The 17,033-nt window shown below is 37.4% G+C and overlaps 1 protein-coding gene across 1 annotated transcript; it reads left to right on the forward strand.

Annotated features, from left to right (window-relative positions):
- Positions 1 to 2,188: 2,188 nt before the first annotated feature.
- On the forward strand, positions 2,189 to 15,997 carry LOC145454670 (uncharacterized). Its single transcript, XM_080332656.1, has 5 exons — positions 2,189 to 2,354; positions 5,584 to 6,012; positions 6,494 to 6,689; positions 12,594 to 12,645; positions 15,228 to 15,997. The coding sequence occupies exons 2-5, from the start codon at positions 5,950 to 5,952 to the stop codon at positions 15,235 to 15,237; spliced, it is 321 nt and encodes a 106-aa protein (XP_080188782.1). The 5' UTR covers positions 2,189 to 2,354; positions 5,584 to 5,949; the 3' UTR covers positions 15,238 to 15,997.
- Positions 15,998 to 17,033: the final 1,036 nt, after the last annotated feature.

Raw genomic sequence — 17,033 nt, forward strand, 5'->3', positions numbered from 1 at the left:
ATCAGATCTACTTGAGTAAGTACCAGAAGTAGAGGAAAACTACTTGAGTACTTCGAAAAAGTAGAAGTACTTCGTTACTGACCACCTCTGATTACATGCTCACAATAGCAAACTGTTCAGTGTTCAATTTCGTGCTCCGATTAAAATCACGAAAATCGCTCGTGAATTCGTGTAAATGCAGGAATAGCGGTTTCTGGTGCTTACAATTTCATTAGATTTAACCGTATTGAACAAAATGACCTACTAAATTCGTTGAGGTTGTGTTACTGATTCCGCCAATATACTCCTTACCTCATATAAAAGAGTACTTTCGGAGATATCGAGCCGCAAAAGTCGCAACATGATACCACAGGCAAAAACGTCCGTAAAATCAGTGAACTGTGTCGATGACGAATAGCAGATGACGATGTCTGATGCTTCGGTTCTCACTGTATGTGTGATATGACATCGCGATATTTGGTGTTTGGTCGATACAATGCACGATATCAAGTTTCCCATCTGAACAATATTCAGCTTGTTTGTCTGTGGGGAGGAGGATCGCGTTTTAGATTGCACAACGAAGAAGATGTCATCAAGATAAGTGGTTGGTCGGTTCCTGACTGGGCTGTGACGGCTAACGGGCACTTCAACATCAAGGTTGGACACTAAGATGATTCAACGAGATAGCGAGTCCATACTAATGATTGGAATGAACCTTCGCTCATTTCACTAAATTTTAGTATGCACGAAGCTGTAAACAACCCGAACAAAGCAATGACTTTGCGCTGTGGTATAGCTAGGCTGAAGCTTATGACGTAATTATGAGCGTCATGAAGACGAGATGCATTCGTTGAGATTAGTAAGCAAACAATCTGTGATGATTTATAAAGTAAAGTTTTTTTGCCTGCTGAATGTATAGATTTTTTGTCGCCACTGTACTTCGATTTTCAAGTAGGTTCAGGATTTTAGATTACATCGTTCAAAATAGAAAGATTGCGGTCTTTCACATCGCATTTTCCAACAGACAAGCATCATAGCCATCGCCCTGCCCGCACTATTAGGCATGAGTAGTAACATTAATCTCTCATGCATACAGTGTTGGGATCAAGTCACTACCTTCAAGTCACGAGTCATTTCGAGTCATTGCAAATTTTGACTCGAGTCAAGTCAAGTCAATCGATTTTCGAAGGTGACTCGAGTCAAGTCAAGTCACGATTCAAGTCAAATTTCAAGTCAAGTTGCCTTTTCGAAGTATGAGGCATGCCTACGCCATTTCATTTTGCTAGCTCTCTGAAATACAGATTGACTGGTCATTGATTGTGAACCGATGAACGAATATGAAGGTAAGTATACACGTAAGAAGGCGCTGTATCGCTTACTTGTATGTAGAAATGCTAAACGGCGTTAAGTAATTGCATAGCCTCAGTTTATAGTTACCAGACAAAATAGAGAATAGAGAAATGAATTGATATGATGCAATACATTACCCATTTACAAATTGATGATTCAATTCGAGCCTGCGCCAAAGGTTGAGGACTATATAAACTATATTCGAATTCAATTTCAATAAAACAAAAGGTTTGGTTCAGGTACAGAAAACAGTAATGACATTGTTCTAATAAATTACTTTACTATACCAATTTACGACAGCGTAAGCTGTAAGCTTCGATCACTTCGTAAGCGGTCAATTTATTTGTGAGAGAACAATGGAGGCCCAGTAAAACGCACGATCATTGAATAATTGGTCGCTCTCACGGGTTACACCAGCGTTTCGCGAACAATCCGATAGCAAGATACAGTGATTTTTATCGACATCGATTGCTTGATGACTTGAAATTGACTCGTGAATTCTGCTTCGAGTCACGAGTCAATCCACATTTCTGATACGCCGAGTCAAGTCATTTTAACAAAGTGACTCGAGTCAAGTCAAGTCATACGAAAAAGTTGACTCGAGTCTGACTCGAGTCAAGTCATGACTCGAGTCATTCCAACACTGTCATGCAATATCGTGTCTCTCAGAGTTAAGTTCTGGTGTGGATCAGTGTTCCTTAACCTTGTCGCAAGCGACCCACAAGAGGTGATTTGGATTTTTACGGGGTTGGAAACGCTCAGGGGTCGGTGTGGGGGGCACGTATTAACTTTATTCTCTCATGCTGATCGCGTCTCTGAGAATTGTTGTTGGTAGATTGTGATGTAATTGAGAACATTTATATTTACAGGATTCCACTCTATCTTTCAGCCGGGTTATTTACGTAACAGTGGCTGCATTTCTCGGGATATTTTTTGACGCAGAATTCATCAAATTCGAAGAACAAAAACATCTGTTGGCCAAGCAGGATGATTTGCGGAAGATATCAGAGTGTAAATTACAAAAGGTATTAGATAAATTTTTCTTCTAGTATCTACATAAAAAATTCACTGATGCATTACAATTTCCATGCGACTTTCAAACAATTTACAGCCGTTATCGGATTTGGTCTCGGATTTAATCTCGATACAAAATGAATTTTGGATTTGGAGGGAATTTGTATTTTAAAATTTCAAATCCGCTCATCTCTGTTTGACAAAAAATGTCTGCTGTGCTTGCGTCTCTACTATTGCGAGTCGAGTCTCGAGTGTACGAAGATGTTGTGAAACTAGTCAGCCTTTCTAATCGATAAAAAATAGAACTACGTCTTAAATTTATACGCACTTACAAATAAAAGTAACCGTTTACCCGATGTGTTAAAACTACTTCAAGTGGAAGTAGAAAGTGAGAAGTCTGAAAAGTAATCAAAGTAAGTAGTTACGAAAAGTAGTTTTGGTGGAGGGGTCGCAAGTATTTGGCAGTTTATCGGTTGCGGTTACTTTTTAGTTGCGAGATGCGTCTTTTCGACGAACGGAAAATGATTAGTAACGTCGCAAGTAGGAACAATCTTAAAAAAGATATTCAACTGTTTCGTTGATGACGATTTCGATTTTTGATGAAGATTTCACACATCGAAGTGATACAATCGTATCACAAAACTTCTTTCTAATTTTTAAAGTCCAATGCGTGAAAAATAGGCGATTTTGCGTGAAATTTGTTCAAGTAGAAGTGGAACAAGTCTAAATTCAAAACCACCTGAGGAAGTAGTGCAAGCGTGCAAAAACACTTTGGTGCCCTGGAAAAGTCGAAGTAACTCGTTGAGGGATGTGGTGAGTAACGAAGTACTTCTATTTTCAGGAGTACTTATGATAGGTTCACCTACTTGAAATACTTACTCAAGTGGTCATGTTTTGAGATCACTTCGACTTCTACTTTAACAGTAGAGTAAGTAAGTAATGTTGCGATAAGTTTTCATCATTGTATAAATGGAGTTATCATAATAACCATGTACTTTACCGACGTTTGATTTCTTGCAATACTTACTCAAACATCAATTTTCATAGGAATACTTCCACTTCTACCTGAGCAGTTCTTCTGCAAGACTATTTACTTGTTATTTCCATTTCTACTTTACCAGTGCGTGACGAAGCTACTTTTCGAAATTGGAATATGAAAAGTAGAAAGTAGTTCCTATCTAATCTAATCAAATCAATTTTATGGGTGAAATTGTTAGAAAAAGTAGAAGCAACTCGATGATAAATGCGCTGAGTAACGATGAACTTTTCCTTTTCCAGAGTACTTAGCTAAAGTTTGTCTACTTGTACTACTTACATAAGTGGTTATGTTTTTAGACTACTTCCACTTGCACATGAACAGATTTTCGACAAAACTACTTACTCCGTAGAATTCTGATACTGAAAAGTATAAAGTACTTTAGGGATAAGTTTTCATCAATTTAATAAGTGAAACTTTCATATTAACCACGTACTTTCAAGAAGCAGAAGTAATTCGTTACTGAGCATCTTGTAGTGAACGCTCAAGCAATGGCGTAGCCAGCGGTGAAAAGAAACAATGTCGGCTCCAAATCGTGGTTTTAGATCCAATTCGTTTAAATTTAAAATAAGGTATGCTTCTGTTCGCGCCCAGTTTTTACATTCCATTTTGTGCTACTATTCGGGTAACAGTCAACCGTCACGTAAACATAATTGTCAGCGTTACGTAGCCAGCTTTCCTTACACCTTATATCTAGAGGTGGTCAGTAACGAAATACTGCTACTTGTAATAGTACTTCAAGTATATTTCTCCTACTTATACTACTTACTCATATGGTTATGATTTTTTACTACTTTTTATCGATTTGACGGTTTTCATTATTTTGGAAAAACTAGGCCTTGAATACTTACTTTTTTACTTACCTGCATATAGTTTCTTCTACTTCTACTTGAGTAGAAAGTGACGGTGTTACTTCTATATGAGTACTGACGATGAATACATTGAACATATCTGCCTATATCAAGCGTTCGTACAATAAATATTCATAGGCAGATTTTAACAGCAAATCATACTCAGGTATGTGACGAATACCAATGTACTATAATATATCATATCATATTTGTACACACTTCTGAATTTTCAAACGCATAACTAGAACTAGAACTAATTTAAAATTATACATTTGAATGTGTACTAAAACATGGGCTGTATAAATTGTATTGCGTTTATTTTGAAGGCTGTTTAGTGTTTGTATGTTCACCTTGGCTATACGTAGCCTATACGTTCGTTTTAGGCGTATCTATATTCAAAATAAAGTCGATATAACATGGATTAATTCAAGTCGGGATTATGACATATAAGCACGCAGTCACTCGGCTGAGGCTGCGAGAAGACGAATTCGGAAAGCCAGCCAGTGAAACTACCATACAACAGGACGATTTCATCAAGCTACACACCGCTCGGGATAGTGACCAAGCTGTACCATTCCATACATTTTGGTGTATTCATAGAAGGACGTGTGTACGGGCTGGTGTGATTAAAAAGAATTTACAATATTTCTTGTTGATTAATTGTTTTGAATAGTTACGTGGGATAAATATTATTTTTGTACTTTACCTCTAACTTTCTGATTGCCTAAAAGTAACAGATCCACTCGGAACCTTGTCTCAACAAAGTATCATTCAGTGATTTCAATTTAGAAATTGCCATTGATGCCATTGAATGTTAGGAACCGTACAGAACTGGATTTCATTCTCCTAGCCAACACATTAATTTTTACTCTATCGGAAATATCAGACATTGAAACGACATTTTAAAAGAACGGAGCTTCGAGTTTGAAATGGGAGAGTTCCGACCCCCAAAATCCACCCGCTGGCTACGCCACTGTTAGCAGTGATTGCTTCAAGCGAGCAATGCCTGCACAAACATCATTCAACAGAACACCGGTTGTCAATTCACGCGAAACGACGACACGTATTATCTTGTTGTTCCGCAACTAATATGTTTTCGAATGTGCAACTAGAACTAGAACTAGAACTACTTACTTTTCAATAACCGCAACTAGAACCAGAACTTCTCAATTTTCAAAATCCGGTTCGACTAACTAAATGGGTAGTTTGTACAAGTCTTTAATATATGCATATTGTAGAATCAATTAATTCTAACGAATCACTATTGTACTATAACTATATTAAGAATGTTTCGATGGGAAATCTTCGCAACAATTACCTCATCTTACCTCATGAAACCAATATTGTGTTTAGATAAGCAAGATATTGCTCGATTGCACAGAAGAAGAAAATATCGATGGGTCGTTGATTGAGACTAGCTGGAAAAAGTATAAAGTACGATTCCTGCTTCGATTTTTGAAATGTTTTTAACACATTTATATTTCCAACCAGTATATATGACATCGAACCCAATAATCCCTTCGGCGGCTATTTTAACGTCCGAGAATAACTGTTTTCAATCAAATTTACGTATTTTATATCACAACTAGTCAATTTATCTCTTCCGAATTTAAGTTGGATCTGCTGGATATTGCCGTGAATGGCCAGACACCCGACGACGATTTCAACCGAATTCTGGAGCACGGGAAAGCAATTTCCGGGTTGGTGCATATCTCTGCGATGTTCTTCGTTAAGACAGAAGAGGAATTCAGGAACACTATTGAAGCTAGTCATCGAAAGAAGGTGGTACTTCTCATCCGGCATTAGTTGCATATATTGGACTTGCTTGAGAGAGAGAGAGTCAAAGACAAAGAGAGAGAGACAAAGTCTTCAGAGAGGGAGAGAGGGAGAGAGGGAGAGAGGGAGAGAGGGAGAGAGAGGACATTTATTCGTATACATTACATATCAACATTATACTACAAAATGGTAACAGTGAAATGCGACATGCAAGGTAGACGGGAGCCTCGGTATGACAAAGTCTTCAGAGCCTAGGCACCCGGGACAGGAGCAATTTTCACGGTCAGTACAAGTACGAGTCCCCCTTCACATAAATTGCTTATATTTCTTACCCGAGATATCCACTGCAGTTGCGGAGTTCTTGATTCTTGGTAATAGGTTTATGTGAAGTACCGTGTAACACATTATAGCCCCTGGTGAAATAGCCAGCAATAGCGACAAGCATCATTTAAAATACAATATTCACAATAATTATATGTCACCACAGATCGAATATATCAGATGTATACTTGATGGTGACTGTCGTGCTTCACTCGATGAGATTTCGTCACTCGTCAACAACTCTATTTTGAAGAAAGTAACATTGATATACTGGTGGAATGGTGATATGTTGAAAGGAGGCAAATTGCAGAAAGCCCAGAAGATTGCGAATGATCACGATACTAAGTTGGAAGTTTTAGAAAGTGAGTAATTGCTTGGTTGCATCGCATCTTAGATACGCTTTATAGGGTATATGAAATATTCGCGAACATTTTGTATGAAATGGTCATTTTACGAAACAGACCTAATTCGTTACTAACGGAGGTGGAAACCTTGTGGCTATAGTTCCATGCGTAACCGTAGCGTCGTTACTACGGTTACGGGATGACGCACGGTATTAATGAATTTTAATTTAATTCCATATCCTATATTTAATGATTGATTACACTGGTCAACAAAACGAGAAAAAAAAATTGGCAGAACATCTAGGTCACGTTTCTGGGGTTTTCAATGTTGCTGATTACGAATATCACATTACTTTTGCCAGATTGGCTCTAGGAAAAAATAAATTTACACCCCCAAAAAGCTTAAAATCACTGTATTTACCCTGGAATATTTCACTTATTAGGAAGTAATTCTTAAATCGTTCTACTTTTATACTGCGCATAAATAGATAATTGACTATGAAGAACACTCATGTCGTTCTCAGCTATTCCATCAATATTAACATGACCTGATGCGAGAACTTTGCTTGTTAAAACAGCAGTTTGTCAAGCCTAAAAATTGTACTTTTGCACAATGGAAATATATTTTCTCCTGTACCGATTGGTCATTCTACCAAGATGAAAGAAGAGTATAAAGCTATCAAGTGTGTCCCTGGAAATCTTGACTAAATACTCATATGCACCTCATCTTCTTTCACTTGTAAATTGATAATTTCCGTAAAGGCAGCAAAGTGGGTGTACCTAGTATACATATCAAACGAGAAGCTTAAATCTGGAATCTTTGATGGATCTCATATTCGAATACGGACCAGGAAGTACAATTTCATATTAAGAAAGGTGCTCACTACATGGAATCCCTTCTCGGGTGTAGTAAATAAAACTTTTTGGAAGATCACAAAGCACCCCACTACAAACAGTTGGTCCAAGAATTGGCATCTGCATATGGGAACCTAGGAGCAAACATGAGCAATGCTTATTTAGCATTAAATCTCACTTCAGACTCCGATTGGTTCTGAGAGGTGCAACCACGAGTCGATGATTGATCGGAGGTGGTCAAAGTAGTCAGCGTTAATACTCAAATAGAAATAGAAGTAGCGTCGTAAGCTAGTACTGAAATATAATTAGAAGTAGGAATTTTCAAGAAATATCGAAATTACTTCAAGTGCTGGAAGTAAAAAATGTATTAGTCAGAAATGTACTAAGTAAGTCGTTTCAAACAATAGATTTGGTCGATGGGTCGCATACTTTTAGCAGGTAACAGGAGATATCTGCTTACGAATTACAAGATTAGTTTTCGCGACTAATGCAAAATGATTAATGACACTGCGAATGAGCGGAATCTTTGAAAATATATTCATGCACTTTCCGTGGTACATGGTATTTTCACGTGACTTCTATGACACTTTCACTGAAAAAAATGTCGGAAACTCATCCCTGAAATACTTGATAGTTTTCGAAATCAAAATTTTATAATGTAAGTAGTTTTACCTAACAACTGTTACAACAAGTGGAATTGAAAGCGGTCTGAAATTGTAAGCACCTGATTAAGTGGTGCAAGTAACTAACACTACTTGAGTAGTAGTTCGTTGCTGACCACCTCTCTGAATGATCTGTGGTTTTCTGTCATACAGCATCCCACTTATTATATTGGCTGTGACACGTCGATTTTAATATCGGGTAGTGCCGTCACTAGAATGTATATCCCAGGAATTTAGATTGATGTATGTTTTGCATTCTTTAAGTAGAACTTAATTATTATCAGCAACATTGCAACGACCTAGCTAGATCGTATTGTCCAACCTAACCAAGTAATAATCAAGTTCAAAGTTAGCTCAATTATCGTACAATCGTCATTTGTCTTGCGCAACTGTTCGGTATTGATAAACAGCAATAAAATGACTTTTCTTGAAAATAAAATCATGAAATTTGTGTAGAAATTGGGAATACCTTTCTTATTTCAAAGCGAATTCTATTGCTGTCGAGTCTTGAAAATCCGCGTCGTCAATTTGATATGAACGAGTGCCGAAAATCCATTTTCACAACTACGGTGCCGAATGTAATATTAAATCGTAATGCTTCCGACGACACCTTCGGGTACGATCGCAAGTTTCAACATATATATGGCACCAAAAGATACTGGAATGATGAAGCGTCCGGCTTTTTGATCGGTAGGTCGTGGGTTCGATCCCCGAACGGGTCAGACCAAAGACCCGATTAGTAACACTGGTATCCATGATTTCCCTGCTTGGCGCTCATGCATCACTGGGATAGCATGGAGGGGCGGTGCAAGACTTGAAAAGATGTAAAAGGCTATATCTGCACATTCCTTGTCCAGCGGCACGTGCACTCATGATATGCATATGTAATTATGCGCAGATCGTGTTTATCTGTATCATGAGTCGGTGTATATGTCGCTAAAACATCATGGACAAAAATAAACTACGCCCTTTTCTTTCCTCTGCAAAATTGATAAACATATTTTTAATGAAAATATAACGTCAAGCCTAGTCATTTCTATCTAGCAGCTCATCTTGAAGTAATTATGGAACGGCGGTTATGTATATCACAGTGGAAAATCGATTTGGGCGAACAATTTTTTTCCAAAACCCCGACAAAACATTTCGAAACTGCAATATGTTTGTATCAGTAGGCTATCGGCAATTTGGCAATTTGAGTTTGCACAGTAGAATATATCATCTCACATGACCATTCCGTTTATCTGGGCCCCGAAGTTTTAGCAGTTATTGAGCGAAACTGCCTCGTGATTTCTCTCATGTGATAAAATACAAATTAGATTTATCAACCATTTTTCAAATTCATATGTTTCGCAGACCCCCTGAAAATGCTTGACGGTCCCCCGGTTGAGAACCACCGATCTATGGTATTGAGGTCACGCGTCATCTGTTCTGCCTGACTTTTGATCCGTGCTCTGACTTAAAATTCCACCTTAACTTTCCATTTTCATGCGACTTTTTGATCAAGTTTCAGCCATTACCGGATCAGACGTGGATATGGACACTAGGGTGGAGAGAAAAATGAAAATTTTTGAATTTCAAAAAAGTGTCTTGACATGTGGTGCCAAATAGTAAATAAATAAATTCTATCATAATTTTGGGTTCATACACCCTAGTGGTGGTGCACTTTCACCGAACGAGCCGAAAACAGCCAATTTTACTATATCTTGATAACCTCTTACACTAGAAAGCTAGTTTTGGGCTTAAAAGATGCAGAAGCAACATGTTTCTATCTCACTTCCATGAAACTTACTCTTAAAAATGAACAGAAAAAAAGTTACAAGTAAATTACTGATTTTATAGGTAAAATTAAGCACTGAAGCAGTGGGTAGGATGCCAAAAGCGTGTAGTGATTAATCTTATGACTGAGCAACATATCCTATCAATTAGAACTACTTTTCAAAACTTGGTCAAACGAATGAAGCCCCCTCTAGGCCTCCAAGTATAAATAGGGCTCGGGCATCAATAGTGACTTCTAAAACTGTACCCAAAACGGCATTAATCGGAAGTGCGGCCTCGCGATTTCGTTAAGTTTAAAACAGTGACTGTAAAGAGATTACTTACAAACATGCTGCACTCGGGTTTGTATCACATGCATCACAAAGCTCCTGATTGAAAACACAAAAATTGGAAATCCACATTCAAAACACAAATATTAATTCTATATTGGAAACAGAAAACATTTGTAGTAGCATCACAGGTTATCAGGCTGCACAAACATTACAATCATGTTTAGTATTGATAGATTTCATCTGCTTTCTAGACTTCCGTTTTTGTCTGATGAGGCCATCTCTACATTTGAATCCTGAAACATGGGCAGATGCCTCAGTCACCACTGTCACTTGCCTTTCCATTGCCTGGTTGTGGCAAAAATAACTGAGCTATAATGGTGATGATCTTAGGTTTTCCAGCTCGAGATCTGACAAAATCTTGATTGCATGGCGGCAGGCGGCTGTTCAATATGTTTGATGTTCAAGTTGCCAATTTAAAAGATGTAGCCTCGATGTTCATAATTTGAATTTGTAAGAATCTGATGCTTGTGTCAATGTTGCCCCTTCAAAGTCATCAATTGGAACCAGATCTGCAATATTTAGAGGCTGTGCTGATCGTCCGTACAAGATGGTTAACTCTCACATGCCAAATTTATAAGGTACCATGTGGGACAGAGTCATCCATCGAGAAATCTGAACTGTCTTGCTCAATTCTGCATGAAGGTCTATTTTGTGTCATGGTTTGAAATAAAAATGCACAATTCCATAGTTGATGGTGAAAAAAATCTCTACAATATTGTTTCCCGTGTCACAAAGCTGCCTGATACATGAATTCGTTCTCTTGCACTATCTGTGCTACAAAGAAATGCTTATTTTGAAAACCCGGAAAATGTTATGCTGTGAATGCTTGGTGACGAGAAGAAAAGCGTCCGAAGACTTGCAGTTACCAAGATTACAGCTATGCGCAGATCAACCACACCAAAACAAATTCCAATTGACGACTTTGAAGGAGGATATATAAATGAAACCAAACCTTAAAACAGCAACAGTGACACCAGAATCAGATTCTTCCAAATTCCAATTATCAACATCGAGGCCACATCTTTCCATCAAATTGTCAACTTAAACATCAAATATATTGAACAGCCGCCTGAAATCAAGACCTTGTCAGATGTCGAGCTGGAAAACCTAACATCATCACCATTACGGCTCAGTCCTCCTTGCCACAACCAGGCAGGGGACAGACATGTGACAGTGGTTACTGAAGCATCTTCCCGTGTTTCAGGATTCAAACGTAGAGATAGCCTCATCAGACAAATACAGAAGTCTCAAAAGCAGATGAAATGGTTTAATACTAAACATGATATTAATGTTTTTTGCAGCCTGATTATTTGTGATATTAGTACAAACTGTTTCTGTTTCTAATACAGAATTGATGTTTGTGTTTTGAATGTGGATTTAGAATTTTAGTGTTTTCAATCAGGAGGTTTGTGATACATGTGATACGAAACCTACAACAGCATGTTAGTAAGAAATCTCTTGACGGTCACTGTGTTGAACTTATCGATATCGCGAGGCCGCACTACCGATGAACGTCGTTGTAAATACAGTTCAAGCAGTCACTATTGGATGCCCGAGCCCTATTTATACTTGGAGGGCGCTTCATTTGTTTGAGCAAGTTTTGAAAAGTAGTTGTGATTGATGGGGTATGTTGCTCAGTCATAAGATCAATCGCTACACGCTTTTGGCATCCTACACACTGCTTCAGTGCTTAATTTTACCTACAAAATCAGTAATTTGCTTGTAACTTTTTTTCGGTTCATTTTTAAGAGTAAGTTCTATGGAAATGAGATAGAAACATGTTGCTTCTGCGTTCTGCATCTTTTAAGCCCAAAACTAGCTTTCTAGTGTAAGAGGTTGTCAAGATATAGTGAAATTGGCTATTTTCGGCTCGTTCGGTGAAAGTGCACGACCACTAGAGGGTGTATAAACCCAAAAGTATGATAGAATTTATTTATTTGCTATTTGGCACCACATATCAAGACACTTTTTTGAAATTCAAAAATTTTCATTTTTCACTCCACCCTAATGGACACGATACAAAATTAAATATGGATTTGTACTTGGATTTCAATCCTTCATCCGGAACAGGATTTGGATTTTAAAATAGTAGATAAGCGAAGGTTCCGTATGCTTACTTACCATAACTAAACAGCCGTGTAGCGTAATACACAATTCATTTATATTGTTGAATATTTGACCTCGCTTCGAGCCCGATGACTGTTCCAGATTTTATGCAACAGGTTCATCAACAGATCGCAATTAATAGTATGCACTTAACTGTTATTTTATACTTTGTAAATTTTTTCTCATTTCAGTGGATCGAGAAAAAGATGAATGGCAGCGAATCGACTTGGAAATTTATAAGCGGTGAGTAGATGTTGCGTAGTCTGACCGTTATAAAATGAGAATTGAGTTTAATCCTGCCATTTCATCGCCGATCCATTGTCATACACATACGGTTTCAAACAACAGTCTAAAAATATTGTGACGGGTTCTGTAATTAAATTAACATGCAATAGTATTTATTGTGATGTCGGATAGTGACGTCATAACGATGAAACGCGGTCAATCACACGAAGCTTTGTTGAAAAAAGATCTTTGTTTAGTCTGCAAGAATATAATACCGCTGTCATGCGTCATTTCAGATCGAGTCGCAACAATATTGTCACGTCAAATGCCGAAAAACTGAAAATTGTTAAGTAGAAGTAAAAGTAGTCCGTAATAACTGCGTCAGTTAGTAGTGAAAGTTGACAGTACGTTCTCTTGTACTTTGGAAAAGTAAAAGTACCAGTTGAAAGATCACTTCTGTCAATGTATATTACGCAAATTGATATTCGGCAGTAATGCGTCACCTCAATGCATGATTACATGCTGTATTCAGATGACGTAGATCTAATTTTGTTTGGAAACAAAACGGATTAGGAAAAGTGAGATCCGACGAGGTACCTGCAGCATACGTTTACGTTTTACGACGGATGTCGAACAATAATCTGTCCGGATTGTTGAGCTGCTGGAATTGAAAAAATGTAGTTGCTGGTCGGAATATTACGTCGCATGATTTGTAAAAACTATATCGCAATAGTCATTCATTCAACTTGTACAGAAGTCGGAGTGATCCCCTCAATTTTTTACTCGATTACAAGTAGAAGTAGTAATATTGTGAATGAAGGTTTGAAAAATACTGAAGTGTGTGAATTCAGACTATAAACAATGGGACGGGTTGTCGCATACTTTTATAAATCGCAAGTGACTATTTACAAATCGCTTCGAACAACGTGCATTCAAGAATTGTGCTACAAATAGGCACAATTTCGGAATCATTACCAGTTAGACCCGAACAGCTAGAAAAGTTTCAGATTTTCTAATTCGATTAGAATTAGAATTACAGCTACAAAGGTTTTTTCTCCTAATTAGAGCAAAATTAAAATTGAAGCTACTTGGTAATTTCCAAATTAGAATAAAATTATATTGATAGCTACTCAATTTTTTTCGAGATTAGAGTATAATTAGAATTATTGAATTCGCGACAACTTAGACAATGAATCAAATTTCGTTCATATCAAATCATGTTTCATTCTTATGGGCATGATAATAGCAAATATCTGTACAGCAAGCTTGGCTCTTTTCGAACTATACAACTCTCTCAGTAGCATTTACAGGAAAACCAAAAATAAGATTAGAATTATTATGAGAGTATAGAAATATTTCACAATTTAAATTGAAATAGTTTTTAAATAACGTGCTTCCGTATCGTGATGCCACACGGTGCATACCTTTACTCCTAGTTTCGCCAGAAATTGAAAATTATGATGAAGTAGATGTAGTCTAAAGTAATAGCTAAGTACATCAGTAGTAAAAATGGACAAAACGTACTTTTATGCTTCAAAAAAGTAGAAGTAGATGGTTACTGACCTGACCCCATATACCAATACATAATACTAAAGTTTATCTTCGGCAGTGTCACTTCCATACATGGTTACTTGCCACATTTGACATCCGTACATCTCACTTTCTTGGGAGCGATATTGGATTATAAAAACCGAGATTTAACGAGACACTCTATGAATTGATTCGTTGATCCAGCAGACGTCGGTAAATAATCTGTGCTGATTGTTTCGCTGCTGTAAGTGGGAAAATATAGTTGATGGTCGGAATTTGCAGTCGCATAATCTGTAGATCCCTCAAAATAGATTGATTTAACTCGTACAGAGGTTGGACTGATCCAGTCAATGTTTTACTCAGGTACAAGAAGAAGTAGTGTAAATGAAGTTTTTAAAAGTACTCAAGTATGTGAATCTAGAATATAGGCTCATTATTATGAACATGATAATAGCAAATATCTGTACGGCAAGGTTGCCTCGTTTCACACTATAAAGTTATGTCAGTAGCATTTACAGGAAAATTTGAAATTAGAATTAAAATGAGATCATAGAAACATTTATAAAATTTGATAAGAATTATAATCAAAAAATCATTTCACAAATTACATTATAATTAGAATTCCGGCATTTCAAATTGTCAAATTGAACAAATGGAATTATCTAGTTATCCATGTTTGGTACCAGTAATCTTATCGCCACCAATTTTGGACTACTCTGATGACGAAAGGCTCTTCCCTATTCATATGGCAATATAATTCCACTCATACACATGTTCCTCATAGTGGCACTAAAATGATACTTCCTGTTGAGCAAAGTGTTGAGCTACTTTTCCAAGAGCCATTTGTGCCCGTCATTGTTAGCAGCACGGCGATATCTCTGATTGAATTGTCAACTGTCAACTAATCCCACCAGCAAGTACCGTGCCCCTGTCAATGCCGCTTCCTGATATACGATGTGTTGCCTTCAAGTTTATGTTCATGAATTGCGTGTACTGAATAAATTCGTACGTTATAATGAGGTACACGCACAAACGTTTCCTCTCCAGCTTATAGTCAAATTTTTTTGCAGGAATTCTTGAGAAGGTGACATATGGAACAACGGTAATCTCGTACAAGAGCAATAAATTCTTCATCAGCAAATTTGAAATGTTGACTGAGCTACATTTTAGAATTCGCGTTGACTATTTCGCGTTCGAATGACGTAATTGAATCCTGATAAATTTTATGATACGATTTATATTGTGTATTTTATGATCAATTAACCACAAAGAGTTCCGTGAAGTTGCGCAACTCGACGAACACGACGATCACACCAGGAAACGTTACTTCTATTCTATCTTTTACCGCAAAGGAATATGTTACGCCGTGAATCACTGATTTTAGGGATTTGAACGAGAAAAAAGTTTTCACTGCAGTTGAGTTGAAATCTTTATGTTGTAGTATTTCTGATATTGTAATGATTGAGTCGCAAGTTCTAATTGAGTTCAAAATGGATATCGTATTCTTCTATGAAGATTTGTTGTAACGATAGTATACCATCGTTATTTAGAAGTACCTAGCCATGTGTGCAGTGTATTCCAGATTTAAGCCATGTTCATGGTCTGTTTTTCTTATTTAATTGACATTTTTACTAATTGTTTACTTTTATACAGGCATTATCAGTAATTAGGATCAATGATGTTAGTGTAGGATTGTTGCCGGAATAAATTGGTAAGATTTGAATTGTTAGATAGGACACAGTAGACTAGTTACGGTTCTGTTTTTGTGTAACTTATAGTTCACCGTATCTCCACTGCTATATAAAGATTCATGAGCCTTGGCTTTGGTCAACGAATATATTGAAGGATATACAATGTGTGGATTTGGTTGTTGACTACCGGGAGCATCGCTACGTAATTCGAGTTTGATCTTGAAGAGCCGTATTAGTGAACAATTTATAGTGAGGAATTTATTGTTAGTGAACGATTCACAATAATAGTGAACATTTTCAAGTGAGTCTACGCTTGGTGAAGGTTTTAAACCCCGAAAGAAGGTGGAGGTATATACCGTTAAGTTCCAGGACATTATTATTGAGCCGTAAGGAAGGAATCAAAATGATTATTGATAGTGATGATCCAATTACAGATGTTCCTGCCCGTCAGGAACCTGGAGGTGGAGCTCCTTCTAATGAATTAGTAGGGAAAAGTCCCCAAGAAGTGTCTGAAGCAGATGTCCAAGAAGGACGAAAGAGAACTCCAATAGAAAAAGATACTGAATATGCCATTACTATTTGCCGAGATAAGTCAAGGCAACACGTTTGGCTCTAACAAAGACGACCACTGAAGCCGTCTGGTATCAGGAGCTGAGATACACATACTTAAACAAGGAAGAATAAAACTGACTGATGCTTTCAAAGAATTTTCGTACGTGACTAATCTGACTGAGCCAGATGAGATTGAAGATGAAAATAATAGATTTGTTCGAGCAAATGAGAGTGGATACTGCGTACTGGATATTACCTTTTTGTTTTGTTTGTTTGACAGAGCTACATTGATAGTGATTGGATTGTTTGTGGGCTGTGATGAAAGTGCTTACCAACAGCATTTATGAAACAGGGTGGTTCTGGTATACTGCATTACTTGTTTCATTGTTGTTTTAATTGTAGGCCAAACATAACTTATCTATATCGACTCATAGGCTGGCGTTATAATTGCCTATCAGTGGCCGCGTAATTGCTTATGTGATTGGACGGAAGTGCCCACATACTGCGTTAGTAGTTTTCTGTTTGTTTTAGCTTTCGTCACGTCTTCCGACAACTAATTGGCGGAGATTCACAATTGCCTTCCTCAATCCTGACAAATGACCTAAAACTTCAATTAAAAGTGACTTCAGGGTG

The sequence above is a fragment of the Botryllus schlosseri genome, chromosome 13 (genome assembly GCF_051294905.1).
Source record: "Botryllus schlosseri isolate E-star chromosome 13, Bs_hap1, whole genome shotgun sequence".
NCBI classification, from domain to species: domain Eukaryota; kingdom Metazoa; phylum Chordata; class Ascidiacea; order Stolidobranchia; family Styelidae; genus Botryllus; species Botryllus schlosseri.